Below are 14,640 nucleotides of genomic sequence, written 5' to 3' on the forward strand. Positions count from 1 at the left end.
TTTGACTTGTCCATGGTACTGGCAGGTGCGCAAGCTCTGGAGTCACCACTTCTTGCCTCCCTGGGGACACATGAGCAAGACTAACCGCAAGTGGAGCATGGACTCAAACCCAGAGTCTCCAGTATGAGATGTGTGTGTCCCAAGCTGCGTCTTAACGACTGCTCCCCTTCCTCCATTTTAAAACTGGTGTATTTTTCTAACCAGGTATTGTTTCATATTCCTTCATTTGTGGGGAGATTTCTTATTTGGACAATGCCCAGTTATTTCAAGAGATAGGTGTTGCTCCACTATAGGCTACATTGATTTCTTCCAGAGCAGAGACCCCTGTGAGTCAAAATCACCCAGGTCTCCAGTCTTGTTTGCTGAGGCTTCAGTTCAATACAGAATCTCATTCCTACTGCTTTAACATTGATGCAGGAACACATTTTATAAATCTGAAGCTGATTCAATAGTTTTCCTCATGGAAGCTCTCTCTTGTAGCTTTTATGTTATTATTGTTCCCTGCCTGGTAAAATTATTATTTCCCTGAAATTTTAAAATTCTCTAAGCCTATTATTTTATGTTTATCTGAGCCTATATTTGTGCTGGGGACAGCTGTTTGACATTAGTGAGTCACAGATTTCTTGTTATGGCCACAAATGATACATAATTAAGAGCTCTCTTTACTGGATATGGGTTGGGGAGGAAATTTACTGTTCCCAACATAAGGATAGTTGAGGGGACTTGTGATGTTGTAACTGAACTGGGAGGAAGTGTGAACCTAAGTCAGAGGATGTTATAGCTAAATTCCCTGACCTGTATTAAATCTGATGACTCCAAGAACTCAGAGTCCAGAAGGAACATTCTGGGTTAGAGATGACAAGGAGACGACTCAGCCTGAATACAGCTTTGCAGTCCCACAAATGTGTGAGCTAAGCAAACAGAAAGGTATGAAGTGACAGGCACTAAAATAGAAGGAGCAAAACCAGAGGAAGCAGCCTTCAGAGCACTAGCAGGAAGTCTCCCAAGAAGCAGTGAGAAAGCCTGACAAACAGTGAGTGTGCCCAACACACCAGGGAGCTCCAGGAGGACAGAATGGTACAGAGAGCTCCCAGCCCCTCAAAGGACACCCAGTGGCTGTGTGCTGCTCCACCTAGCGGCCGCAGGACACCCAGCGGCTGTGTGCTGCTCCACCCAGCGGCTGTGTGCTGCTTCCATGGCTGGAGGACACTCAGCGGCTGTGTGCTGCTCCACCTAGCAGCCGGAAGACACCCAGTGGCTGTGGTTGCGCCACCGCTAAGGGGAGTGCTCACCATGCACGCAGCCCAAGTCAGATCATACTGGCAGGAGGACTTGGCAAGATGCAGACTCAGGCCAAATCCGTAACTCCTGTTTCTGGCAATGACTTTGGCAAGCCTGCTGGGGTTTTGTGAGGACTATCCCACTTCCAAAAGAAAGCATCGTAGGATAACTGCTACTTCCTCAGGGATGCATTGGGGAAATGCCAACTTTGCCCTTTCTCCTTGTGGTCTTAAACTTGGCTATAATTACAATTGAATCAGGACTCAAACACATCCGCATTTTCCTAGCTGAGTGAACCCGTGAGTTAACTACATCAATTATAATTTTAAAGCCACTTCAGCAGAAATGGATTCTAACGAAGGAATGAGTTTATATTCATGGCGTATCAATTGTGTGTGTTTATTTTTACACACTTGGCATTAGTACAAAATTTTTCAAGATGCTGTCTTACATCAAATGAGAGAGAACAGAAGTTAGAGATGAGAACAGGGTCTTACCCTGACAATGATTTAATTATTCTTCTAAAATTAAATCCATATGCAATTAAAGATTTGCATAGTTATATAGGAAGAATTTGTTCTAGTGTTCTATAGCACAATAGAATAACCATGCTCTCTAATTTGTAGCATATTTCTTTTTTTTTTTAAAGATTTATTCATTTTATTACAGCCAGATATACACAGAGGAGGACAGAGAGGAAGATCTTCGTCCGATGTTTCACTCCCCAAGTGAGCCGCAACAGCCAGTGCGCGCCGATCCTAAGCCGGGAACCAGGAACCTCCTCCGGGTCTCCCACGCGGGTGCAGGGTCGCAAAGCACTGGGCCGTCCTCAACTGCTTTCCCAGGCCACAAGCAGGGAGCTGGATGGGAAGTGGAGCTGCCGGGATTAGAACCGGCGCCCATATGGGATTCCGGGGCTTTCAAGGTAAGGACTTTAGCTGCTAGGCCACGCCGCCGGGCCCTAATTTGTGGCATATTTCAAAACAACTAGGGAAGAAACAATTTGAGGTTTTCCAAAGCATAGAATAAATATGTTTCAGAAAACAGGAATTCTTTAGTACACTCATGTATCAAGATATCATACTGTATCATATTTAAATATGTAAAAGGTACTTAAGTTACCTTAATGTGTAAAGGATTTTCCCATCATTCCAAATCCTGAGGAGCTGGTTCGGGGTGGTGATCCAATGAGCTTCAGCAGTCTTAGAGTTGCGGAAGATGGTATCTGGTATCCATATTAACCCCACCATGTTGCTGTTCAAAGTGAGTATCTTCATTGTGCTATTGAACCGAAGCCGACTGTCTGTCCAAGTCTGAGCAAAAAATATGTCAATTTGGTATTCCTAAAACAGAGCAAAAGGAGAGAAAAGCAGTTCCATTTATTATTTATTATTATTACTATTATTTGGTCAAAAGCTCATTCTTCTTCAATGGCTACATTTTCAACTCCTTACTTTTTTCTCTGTTCCTACTTAACACAGCATCTGGACTTAATGTGGAAAGAAATCAATATACGATAGCCATTGTTATTATTAGTCAATGGGGTGATCCCATATGTGATGTAACAATGCTTTGTAAGTTTAAAATTGCAATAAAAGTATAATGTATAAAGGGAGGCCAAGAGAGATGGTACAAGATGTATGATCTTCAAAAGTTTTGTGGGTGCCAGTGCAGTAGCTTAGTGGCTAAAGTCCTCACCTTGCACACACGTGATCCCATATGGGCACCAGTTCTAATCTTGGTAGCCCCACTTCTCTCTCTCTCCTCCCCATGGCCACCTCTCCCTTTGGACTAAAGACCTCTTGTGTGACTTACTGTTGTCTGGCGTTTTGGATTAACAGTAAATGTTCCTAAGAGCTTGAAATATATTTCAAAGTAAGAATGCAGACCATGAGCCACGCAGCTTGACCTAGGTAGCCTTTGCGGCATGACCCATAAAATGGGAGAAATAGTACTATCTGACTCTACAGGTGTTAAAAAAGTAAATATTTAAAAACTATTAGTGCCAAACACACACAGTATATAATCCATAAATATTTCCTGATACAATGATAGGTAATACTTTTACTCAAAACTTTCTGAAACAACACAATCCAGAATAAAAAGAAAAAGAAGAAGCGACAACAAATTCATAGCAACTCCAAGCCAAATGCTTATTTCAACAAAAGACTGAGAGCTTCAAATCACACTGGCAAAGTGGGAGCCATTCCCATGTCCTCAGTGCCCAGTTAGAGTTTGCTGTGACTACCAGATAACTGTAACTTGAGTGAGAACTACCGAGCTCTAAAAGAGTATCTTTAGGGCACACTATTTTAGAGGTCACTCCCCTAACCCTAGTTAAGTAATCATCATTAAGTCCAGAGTAAAAAGGGTATAGAGGCTGACTGTTCAGTATTTCAATATCTTTCATAGCTTCAATTTTTACAGAGTATAAAATCAGTATCTCTTAACAAATCCCATAGTTATTTTTCCCACTGGGTTTACAACATAGGCATGTCAACTGATCAGCTTATAATTTAACTGACTGTGCATTGCCAAATCCATTCATTTATTGTTGTTTTGTTGTTCTGACAATGTCAAGTCCTGCAAGCTGTTGGAGTGCCAGTGCTATGCCAAGAAGAAAACTCCCCACCTTTATTAAGCTTATTTCCTCTGCAGGGAAGACAGGCCTGAGACAAACAGCTAAGGTTAAAATACAGTGTGCCTGATTTCATGAAAATAAGACTGTGTATCAGGATTCTCCTTAGAAAAAAAAAAAAGCAAAGGAATGCATGAGTTGCATAAGCATTGCAGCAAGGGGGGCCAACACCCAGGAAGCAGCAGGAGCTGTTAGCAGGTTCTCTGGAAGCATTCCCAAGGAGTCAAAACTCTATAAAGTAAAAGCACATCCGGCCCTTAGCCTTTGCTTTTAGCCCCAGATGTCCTTGTCTATGTCCCTTAGAACAAGGTGTCCTTGCCTGTCTTTTATCAAAACGAATTCACTGACCTAAGGGAGTGATGCCCAGGAGTCACTTGTTTCTCCCACAGATAAGAACCTTTAATGGCCAGTACTGTCTGAAAGGCAAGATTTAAACTACACTCAAGTAATTCCAGCCATGGGAAGGAGACCACTAGATCTTCGTAAACTCCAGAGAGAACATGGCATCATTGGTCAATCAGGAACCTTGCACATATGCATCTCCCAGCCTCCAATATCTGTTCAAAAGAATCTTCACCCCTAATTACTCAGGGCGCCTTAGAATTCAGCAATGGTGTGGCCTGGCTCCTTGCTCAGTGCTTTCCAATCAACATCTAATTTCGTCCACTACACCAAAGTCAATAATGGACTCTCTGTGAGTTGGGCAAGTGAACCCAGTTTAGAGGTTCTAAAACAGTACCTCCAATCAGCTTGGGCTGTTGTTCAGCAACACCCAGAGGCCTCAGAGAGATTCTGAAATGATAAACAGGAATGATGTAATGTCTCAGCAAACAAAGGGTTGCTATCAAGTCCGGTGCCTTCCCAAAGGCATCACTCATTGGCCTCTGCCTCTTTACTGTTAGTTATTTAAAACAGTTTAGAGTTCTAGTTCATAAGATATTACGATATTATTACGTGCAGCTAATTCCTGCAACCTGGTTCTTTACCGTGAGCTGAAAACACCAGATGAAACGAAGTATCTTAGGAGGTTTATTCCAGCCGGGCAGGAACAGGGTGGAGGGGAAGGAGAAGGGGCGGGGGAAGGGAGGCCGGAAGAAGAAGAGGAGGAGAGCAAAGAGAGAAAGAGCCGCACCTGGGGGCCTTTTTGTCTGCCAGGTGTGGGGGGCGGGGATTGGGAGGGATTGAGGGCAGGCCCCAGGGGACTGGCAACTGCAGGTGAATGCCTAGGGATGACTGGTGAGTGGACTGAGTTGGGGAAGGGGCTGGAAGATTGGGGGTGGGATTCTCAGGTGGAATGCCAGGTTACATCTGATTGGTGGATGGCTGGACTGGTGCGAATTTCATTAGCTGTGAGGAAGAAGAAATGGCGCTAGGTTCAGGGTGGGATATTCAAATAACTCCTTACATTTACGGCCTTCCAAAACGTGTGCATGTCACTCACTGATTATCTGTAAGCCAAGAACTCCACAGAGAAAGGGAATCTGAGACAGTCTCCCAGTGTGTGTGTATTTGTGCATGCATTACTTCTTGATCTACAACCCAGGGTTATAGAGAATTCAACACGAAACACAGCAGAAACCTTGGTTCTTGTCTCACATGAAAGAAGAATTTCCATGCAGACAAACTCAAGTGTGCAAAGTATGATTTATTTCGGAAAGAAAGAGGGCTCCTGACAGGATGGGGCTCCAACGGAAGAAAGACCCTAGGAAATGGTGGAAATCGTGTCTTTTATGCACCATATCAAGGTTACTTCAAAAGATAAAGGAGACAAGACAAGAAAAAAAAATATTCTCTCTGGACAGTAATGTCTACCACCTCACCCAGAAATAAAAGGGTGAGACTTGTGGCTTCTTTCCCCCATCCTGAAGATACGTTGAAACTAAAGCACCATTCCTTTGGCAAGGACCCACTGATGAGATTAGTATTGGTAAGTCTCCTTGCTTTGATATGACAACATCTCCAAGAGATTGGGATTGATATGTTGATTCTGTTCCTTTGTTCCCTCAGCAGAGGGAGAACCTGCTGCAGGAAGGGTATGGAAACAGGGGCAAGTCTGTTTTTACATTATTATATCTTCAAGGATAATTTTACCAAGGGGAAGCACAATTTTCTATTTTAAAGGTAACTTCACCAGGAACCAGAAATCTTAACTGCCTACTATCCCATCTGACTCCTCACACACTAGCATACACTATACAAAAATGGGGCTCAAAATGTGCTAAAACAAAGTTAAATCAGGCTGTGTGGACTTATGGGGTGAACAAATGAGTTCAAGAATGTGGACTTGGGAGCAGGAGGTATGCATCAATGAACTGTGTGGCAAAAGTGACAGCTGTAATAATCAAGTAGAACAGGTACATAAGGAGCATGTCGTTCTTTGGGCAGAAGTTGAAAGAGGAACAGTAATTAGCTTGTGATGACTGCTATTGACTGTGATTGGTATGTTATCACAAGAAAGACATTATCTGAGAGGAGAATCAGGCAGTTTGAGAGCAGTTATGAAACAGAAAAGAAAGATAAAGCAAATTCAGGACCTGGAAGGGCTGGAAGAGGCAAAGGCTTCTCATCTCCATCAGGGAAGCACAAAGACAACAACTGCTTTGAGTGTCAAAAGCCTGTTGAAAGAGCTTTGAGAAAATGATCAAACCCATGGCAAAAGCCTGCAAGTAGATTAAGTCGTCAGGGTGTAAAAGCTTTAATCACGCAGATATGGCTCCAGGAAAAGAGTTCTGGTGTGGCTGCTCCACTGACGGCTGATAGGATCAAATGACTTGGCAGATATTTCTGTCCCTCCAACGGTTAAGGATCTAGAGACTCTTCCCTAAACAACACAGTTTAACAACTATTTTCATAGCATTTGGGTAAGGCTTATAACTCACTGAGTGACGATTTCAAGTTTACTGAAGAATGTGTGTTGGTTGTGTGCCAATGCCAACCAGCTTCACATAAGGAACTTGAACATTCACAGATTTTTATATCAGCTGGGAAAGAGGGTAGGTGGGTTTGGAACCCTCCAAAATTTTTTCAATTGCTGGTTGCACTTGATAGACTGGGCAGGGTAAAATACTGGCTTGGGATGGAGTGGGAGTGAGCCTATTATTGTGATCTTCGGAAGCTAGTTCAGGGTCACAAGTTTGTGACTTATGTAATCCTTTCTGGGAGTCAAATGATGCTCACCTATCATCACCTGGAACTTGAGTGGGGGATGATACTGTGTTGTTGCATAACCTCTCTCCTCCAAAGTCCCCAAAAAGATGCATGATGGGGAGGGGCACTCTCTCGGTTGCAAGTGTGAGGAATTTTTGCCATTAACCCAACATGCCAGACCTGAGACTGTAAATGTGCCTTACAACACTGGTTCTGCTACATCTCATGGGCACTGATATTTTTGTTTTTTGTCATCTCTTAAAAAAACTGGGTTTTTTGCCCCTTTCTGATTACTTTCGCACGAGATGGGTGATATAGTAGCATCATTTTCTTCAAGAATGTTTTTGATTTTTTTTCACCACTTTAGTTGACACATTGATCATTCTGTAGTATGTTGTTTAACTTCATGGTGATGTAAATTTTCTGTTTCTCACCCTGTTGTAGACTATGTTTTCTGGCTCTGTATTTAAGGGGATGTACAACAGAAGTGTAATGTTGATTGACATGTCCAGATGTGGAGACATAGTGCAGTATGCATGTCTGCATCCAGTTCAAACATGGACTCCAATAAAACAGTTGAATGTATCCTGACTGTAGGACGCTGGACTCTCTGACATTATCCATGCCTACAATGTCAGGAAACACCTCAAAAGCAGAATGATGGACTTCTAACTGTTCTTAAAGCACTACCCATTCCAATACTAGAGGGAAAATCAGTAGTGAGGGGTTTTGGGGGGGGGGGGAAGGTACTTGGGAAGGAAGAGGGAATTCCCAGAGCCTACTGAACTGTATCATAAAATAATAATGAGAAGAATAAGAATCGCCTTCTCTCAAACATGTCTGAGTGCTCCTGAAACTGACAGCACTAACTACTCGTAAACAGGAAGAATAAACTATAGTTGATGTAACCCTGACCTTGAGCTCCCTCTGAAGGGTGACGTGCACTCTCCAGAGAGAGATTGTGCATGACGGGTATGGTTGCTACATACATTGAGTGGTGGCTGGAGCTATTTGTCAGATATTACAGCTTGCCTTATGACAGGCACATGAAAGAATTGCTCCCCCGCTTCCTCTAAGGAGCAGGGTACGATCACCTTGTCAATAACAAGGTGAAACAGAAGCAGAATAGCATGTGCCACTTCCAGAAGGGCACTTGAAGAGCCATGTAAGATTCGCCTGCTCCCTTCTCAAGCCCCTGAGACACTGCTAGCAGCAGAGATCTTCTGAGTTCTTTTGGACACTCGCTGTGGGTGAGAATTACCCAGAGCAGGCCATGGGAGACACACTCTCCAGCCTGTTCTAGATGGTACAATGGGGAAGCAGTGGGATTCCTGGGATATGGGGCTGCCAGGGAAGTAAGAAGGCTTTGTTGAGGAGACATGGGATTAACACATTAGAGAGATACGTAAGCTGTACAGGTAGATAGCAGAGCATAATTGCTCCACCAACAGAAAGCAAGTTCAAATGCATTCCTGAGAAAATAACGATTAGCTGTGCCTAACAGAGTGGATGGAACGAATAGCTTCCTTCTTCCTCTTTAGCAACAGGATTTGATTCATACAACAATGATTTCTGAGTAAATGTGTAGCAGGTCCTATTAGCACATAGAACACACTTCGTACTCAAATTTAGTGTCTGATAATGGCCATTGTGCAATGTGGAGGTACTTAGTGTTAGGTTTGGCAGCACAGCATGCTGGCCTGAGGCAGAGTGAGGGTGAGTGTACAATGGATCACCCTTAGTCTTACTCCTCAGGAACGTCTGCAGTGCCTAAGGAACCACTCAGGCCTTGTCTCAGCCTGCCATGAAGAGCACCCTGCACTGCAGGTCACTTGCTACATACAGGCCATTCACAGGCACCAGCCGCGGAGTTGCTGCTTCGTCCCGCTGCCTGTGTCTAAGATGGAGAAAGGCCTAGTGCCGGACACCTTGGGCGGCCCTTTCCCTCACATGGTCACCCACCATGTGGCAGTGGTCCCAGGCTAGCTCCAGCCCCCCCCCGACACCAACCTGTCAGACTCTGTTCCCTGACAAATAAACTCTCCTCCTGAACTAAAGCCTCTCTCTCTGTCTCTGTCAAACGCCTCTTAACCTAACAATGCAAGTGTTCTTTCCTTCTTCCCTTTAAGGTGATTTATTGCATTAAGGAATGAGGAGGGAAGGAAAGGGTTCTGTCAAGCACAGCTGACACTGATCAATAAGATGGGTAATAAAAGTGATCAATGTTCCCCATAAAGGTCACAAAGGCATTTTGGAAAGAACTTAACATTGGTCAAATCTTATTTGTTTAGTCTCAGTATTACACCATAGAAATTGAAACTCGGAACGCTCAAAGAGTGTTATTGGATTCTTAACGTCTCAACATTATTTTGAATTCATGATCTCCAAGTAGAACCTTCCAAAGGGGTCTTTTCATTACTGAAGCATTATTGTGTAACCATGGTAACACAGAGTGACTGAGGCAGAGACCCTTCTCACACTTTGTCTCCTCTTCTTCTGTCTTCTATTCGAACTGATGCAGAGTTTATGCCCTTTAACCTTTAAACAGTTTCAACTGCACATTTAAAATTGGTAAATCATACAGCAAGATGATCGGCCTGACCTACAGTCCCTCCTAGGGGAAACAGGTGCATTCTGTACCAGGTCCTTCAATTACTGAGACACAGACAATGACTTCCTTCCAAGGGGTTAAATCAAAATGCAAAGATGAAGTAACTTCCATTCAATCACATAACTACTAAATGTTAATTTTTATAAACCGTGCAATCATAATCTGCTCCCTAGTGTAGCAGAAATATAGACAAGGGTTATAAACAACAATCAAGCAAAAAGTGCAGTGTCATTTACACTAAACAAAGGTGTTTTCAATTTTTACTTCCTGAATTCTTTTTTTTTTTTAAGATTTGTTTATTTTTATTCGAAAGGCAGATATACAGAGAGGAGGAGAGACAGAGTGGAAGATGTTCCGTCCGATGATTCACTCCCCAAGCGGCCACAATGGCTGGAGCTGAGCCAACCCGATGCCAGGAGCCAGGAGCTTCTTCCAGGTCTCCCATGCGGGTGCAGGGTCCCAAAGATTGGCCGTCCTTGACTGCTTTCCGAGGCCACAGGCAGGGAGCTGGATGGGAAGTGGAGCAGCCGGGATTAGAACTGGCGACTATTGGGATCCCGGTGCTTTCACGACAAGGACTTTAACCGCTACGCTATCACACTGGGCCCAACTTGCTGATTTCTTCACTGTCACATTAAGCCCTTGACTGAAGGAATACCGTCTCAAAAGTGGAGAAGGGGAAAAGGGACAGGGCAATGAGAGAAAATATTGAAACTGAATCCCCATGATAACCTCAAAAGCAGGACCCAGCCTCTTATCTGTCTCTTTTAGCAAAGTGTCTTTTTTGCCTATATTTTAACAAAAGGAATTCTCTGACTTGACAGAGTGATCCAGCTGACCTTGCAAAGTTCTGATCATGTGGCTCACTGAGTCATTTGCTTCTCCGATAGGTAAGAACCTCAATGGCCAGTATTGTCCTGGAGTGATCTGGGTTAAGGGAATTCCAGGTCCAGGCAGCATGTAACACCTGGAGCCCACTTGGCCGTCATAAATTCTCTAAAACGCATGCCATCACTGACCGATCACAGGAAGGTTATGAGCTTTGCTAACCAACCGCGAACCTGGATACAAGCTGATCAAGTACTTTTCGGCATCAATAATCAACCTATATGAACCCTGTACTCCTAACTGCTTGGAGAGCCTGGCAATTAAGCAATAGCAGCCCAGCTCCTTGCTCTGTGATTTGCAATAAATGCCTACTTTCTTCTACTATTCAATGTCAATCATTGGCTTTCATGGCCTTGGGCAAGTGGAACAAGTTTGCAGATTCTACAGCAATGCCCCCAACAAGTTTGGGGATCCTGTAGAGCCTAGTAAGGAACTGCTCCCACCCCCATATCTCTTCCTTGTCCTGAAGGCATAAGGGAGCAGCATGTTTTTCCTAATCTCAAATCCTGCTATTACAGTGTATTTCCTGGGGTCTTGGGCCAGTGCTGTGTCACAGGGGGTAGTAAAGCCACCATCTGGAATATGGCATCCAAATATGGGTGCTGTTTTGAGTTCCTGCTGCTCTATTTCTCATCCAGTTCCCTACTAATGAACCTGGGAAAGCAGCGTAAGATAGGCTAAGTTAAGTGCTTGAGTCTCTGCACCCACATGGCAAAACCCAAAAGAGCCTGACTGACTGCTGACTGGCACAGCTCTGGCCACTGTGGCCATTTGGGGAGTGAAAGAGCAAGTGAGCAGACAGATCTCTCTCTCTTTCTCTCTCTCTCTCTCTCTCTCTCTCTCTCTCTCTGTAATTCTGCCTTCCAGATAAGTATTTTTTTTTAAACTAGTGTGTATCCTGTATGAAGGGTTGGCTGTGTGCACATTTCAATAAATGCTGGAGACCTGTGCCAAATTCCCCGAGTTTCAGCCATCATGTTGGTGGAGAGCCTGTGCGCATTTGTTTTAATAATTGGAGAGTTTAATGACTCATAAATAAGACACAAATTACTGCAACATGTGGGGCATTTTGACAAAACAGAAAAAAGTATGCCTATTAATAATAGTCCATCTGCAACTTTCAAAAACTCAAAAATTATTTCCCTATGCTTTTCCTTCCTTTACAAGTGGGAAAATGAGATGAAAACAGTACAAGGACTTAGAAATCCATGGTTTCAAGAGACGCACACATGCTTCTAGGGGCAGCTTTCTTCCCTAATAACTCCCCAGCCCCTTAACACACTGGCTGGCTCCAGTGAGAAGCCACAGGTGGCTTTTATGAATGATAGTCCCAGACCCATGCCAATCTCTCCTCTAAATTCGTGCACTGCTTATACATAATGATTAAAATACAAGCATCCTTATGTCTTCCTTGTCAGATATGGAACCTAGCAAATACACTTCTCAGATTTTCACAATGCTATCTCCTCAAATATGGCCTGAAAACAAAGCTGTGGCAGTTGGCCTCCAGTCTTCCTTAGGGAAAGACTAGCTCTTCTTGCTCTTCACTGTCACAGCATTGGCGAGCTTCCTTGGAGGAACCTGCTCCCCAGCCTTTGTCGAGTTTCTCGGATTATTGAGCATCTTCTCCTATTCTGCTGTACAGGTCCTACTCCATGCTAGGTACTGTGTGAGCCTGACATCAAGTCCCAGGTAGCCTGGCCCCAGGATACAGGCAGGAGTGCAAAAAGTACCAGGATTTGTCACTTCGTGCTAATACAATTCAAGGCTCTTAGTAAGGTTATCAATATAATATTAATATAAAGAATTATTATGAATTAAGTATAAATAGCTACTCACTCACTAGGAGTAAATAGCTACTCCTAGTGAGAAAAAAAGAGTAAATATTTTTAAATCACAAGTACTACATAGGAAAAAAAATGCATCCTGGTAATTCAATAACTGACTAGCATTCATCATACTCTTAAACTGTACAACTTTGGGCTGCAATTCTTTGGCCATACTCTTTAGCAAAGACGGAGAATAAATGCAAAATATTGTCTTTTTAAAAAAGATTTATTTATTTTTATTAGAATGACAGATCTAGAGAGAAAGATCTTCCAGCCACTGGTTCATGTTCAAAGTGACCGCAACAGCCCAAGCAGAGACAGGAGCGTCTTCCTGTTCTCCCGCATGGGTACAGGGTCCCTGGGCAAACCTTTACTGCTCTACCAAGCCATAAGCAAGAAATTGGATGGGAAGTGGAGCAGCTGGGACACAAACTGGCACCCATATGGTATCCTGGCACTTGCAAGGCCAAGATTTAGCCATTGAGGCATCACACTGGGCCCAGTAAAATATTTTATTATAAATATTCTTAAAAATTTACTTTACCTCATAAATGATTGTTGTAAATCTCATGTGCATGTAGGACTCTGCTAAACTAGAGAAATATTTTTGATATAAATTTTGGTGTGCCACCCATAAGCTCTGGATGTTAGGTTTATCTTCAATATGACCCACATTGTGACAGCTGGGACCTAGAGAAACAATCAACCATAACATGGTGAAGTGCACCACATACCAAAGATAACACACACCACTTCCCGTTCACCATGACCCGAAGTCTTCTCCAGCTCACTTGTGTGTAGCTGGGCCCAAAAGTGATGCAGCAGAGTAAAGAATGTGCTGCCAGGAGAAATCAAAAGAGAACAAGATAGCAGCCTTGTTTAAAATATATTGCATTTGTATATTTCACAAAAACGCACACACAACAGGTGATTCCACTGCTGCACCCTTCTGCAGCGCCTGGGAAGAGCCTTCTGCAAGGGAGGGACCCCACAACTAGAATGTAGGCTATGCTCTGTCTCTTCTCTTCCTGGGAACCTGGAGCAAAAAAAGCCCTGCTGGCTAGGGTTCCCCTGAAGTCTCCTCTCCAGCAGACCAGGAAGAATCAAGCTCCTCTTGGCTGAGCTTGTTCGCTGGACTCCAACCCAACACTCCGTCTATGCTCTTTCTGGCCACCAAACATGCCACTGTTGTACTCAACCTGGATAGTGGAAGGCCACAGAGAACCTGGTTTGCATCTCTATCCTCTACATGAACGTTGCCTCGTTCAGAAGGAAAAAATCCCCTTTAGGTCCCTTTTCAAGCAAGGAGCATCTTATTATAAAGGGATGTGCAGAGCGACAGAACACTCAAGGAAACTTGTTGGGTTGAATTGTGTCCCACCCCTCCATTGTGCTTCCATGTATGTTAGAATGTGGCTGTATTATAACCAGGTTTTTCATTGCACAACTGAGTTAATATGAGTTAACACACCCACTGGATGGGTTGTAACTCAGTTGATATAAGGAAAGGATCTAAGAAACAGACATATAGAAGAAAGGTCATGTGAGGACACAAGGAGAAGACCGCCATTGAATAGCCCAGGAAAGAGACTGTAGAAATAATCCACACAGCTGGCATCTTGATCTGAGACCATTAACCCCAGAACGATGAAGAAACAGTCACCTGTCTGGAATTTCCATGTGGCCAATGGAGCAGACGAATGGAAAGAATATGGAATAGTGTTAACACAAGTCTTACACCACTTCGAAGTTAAACACCTTAAAGAAAGGAAGGCATGCATTGAAAGCAAAATACAAAGTTATTCAAAGGTTCCCATGGTGTTTGTTATTAAACAGAGTATTGGCAGCTTCAGGCTTTTCATTTAAACATTCACCTATCATTTCTATACAAATTTCCACTGTCTGAACATTCCCCGTAATGGCTTATAAGCATTTTTATCTCAGATTTACTACAGAGTGGAAAATCTGCTGCATTGTGTCTTTATGTGCACATCAGCAAAATCTTTAAGTCATAGATGATTCTTAGTCCATTTTCTATTGTTCTGGCAAAATATCTTCCTTTAATCTTTGTAAGAAAGAAGGTGTATTTAGCGTTCAGATTTGGAGACTTAGAGGCATGGTACCAAAAAGGATTTGTCCTGGTCATAAGGCACAAGACTTCGCAATGATGGGAGTACATGGGGAAGAGGGTGTGGGAAAGATGCCCATTTGCTTATATTGACTCATGCTTGTGCAGACTAATCCAG

At 43.3% G+C, this 14,640-nt stretch overlaps 1 protein-coding gene across 1 annotated transcript in view; it reads right to left on the bottom strand.

Moving 5' to 3' along the window:
- The window catches only part of LOC131480595 (gamma-aminobutyric acid receptor subunit gamma-3-like), a 321,730-nt gene that overhangs the window by 576 nt on the left and 306,514 nt on the right, over positions 1-14,640 (bottom strand). The window contains exon 4 of the mRNA XM_058666519.1: positions 2,404-2,624. Coding sequence (XP_058522502.1) covers positions 2,404-2,624 — 221 coding nt within the window. The remainder of the gene's footprint in view (positions 1-2,403; positions 2,625-14,640) is intronic.

The sequence above is a fragment of the Ochotona princeps genome, chromosome 6 (assembly GCF_030435755.1).
Source record: "Ochotona princeps isolate mOchPri1 chromosome 6, mOchPri1.hap1, whole genome shotgun sequence".
Taxonomy (NCBI): Eukaryota; Metazoa; Chordata; class Mammalia; order Lagomorpha; family Ochotonidae; genus Ochotona; species Ochotona princeps.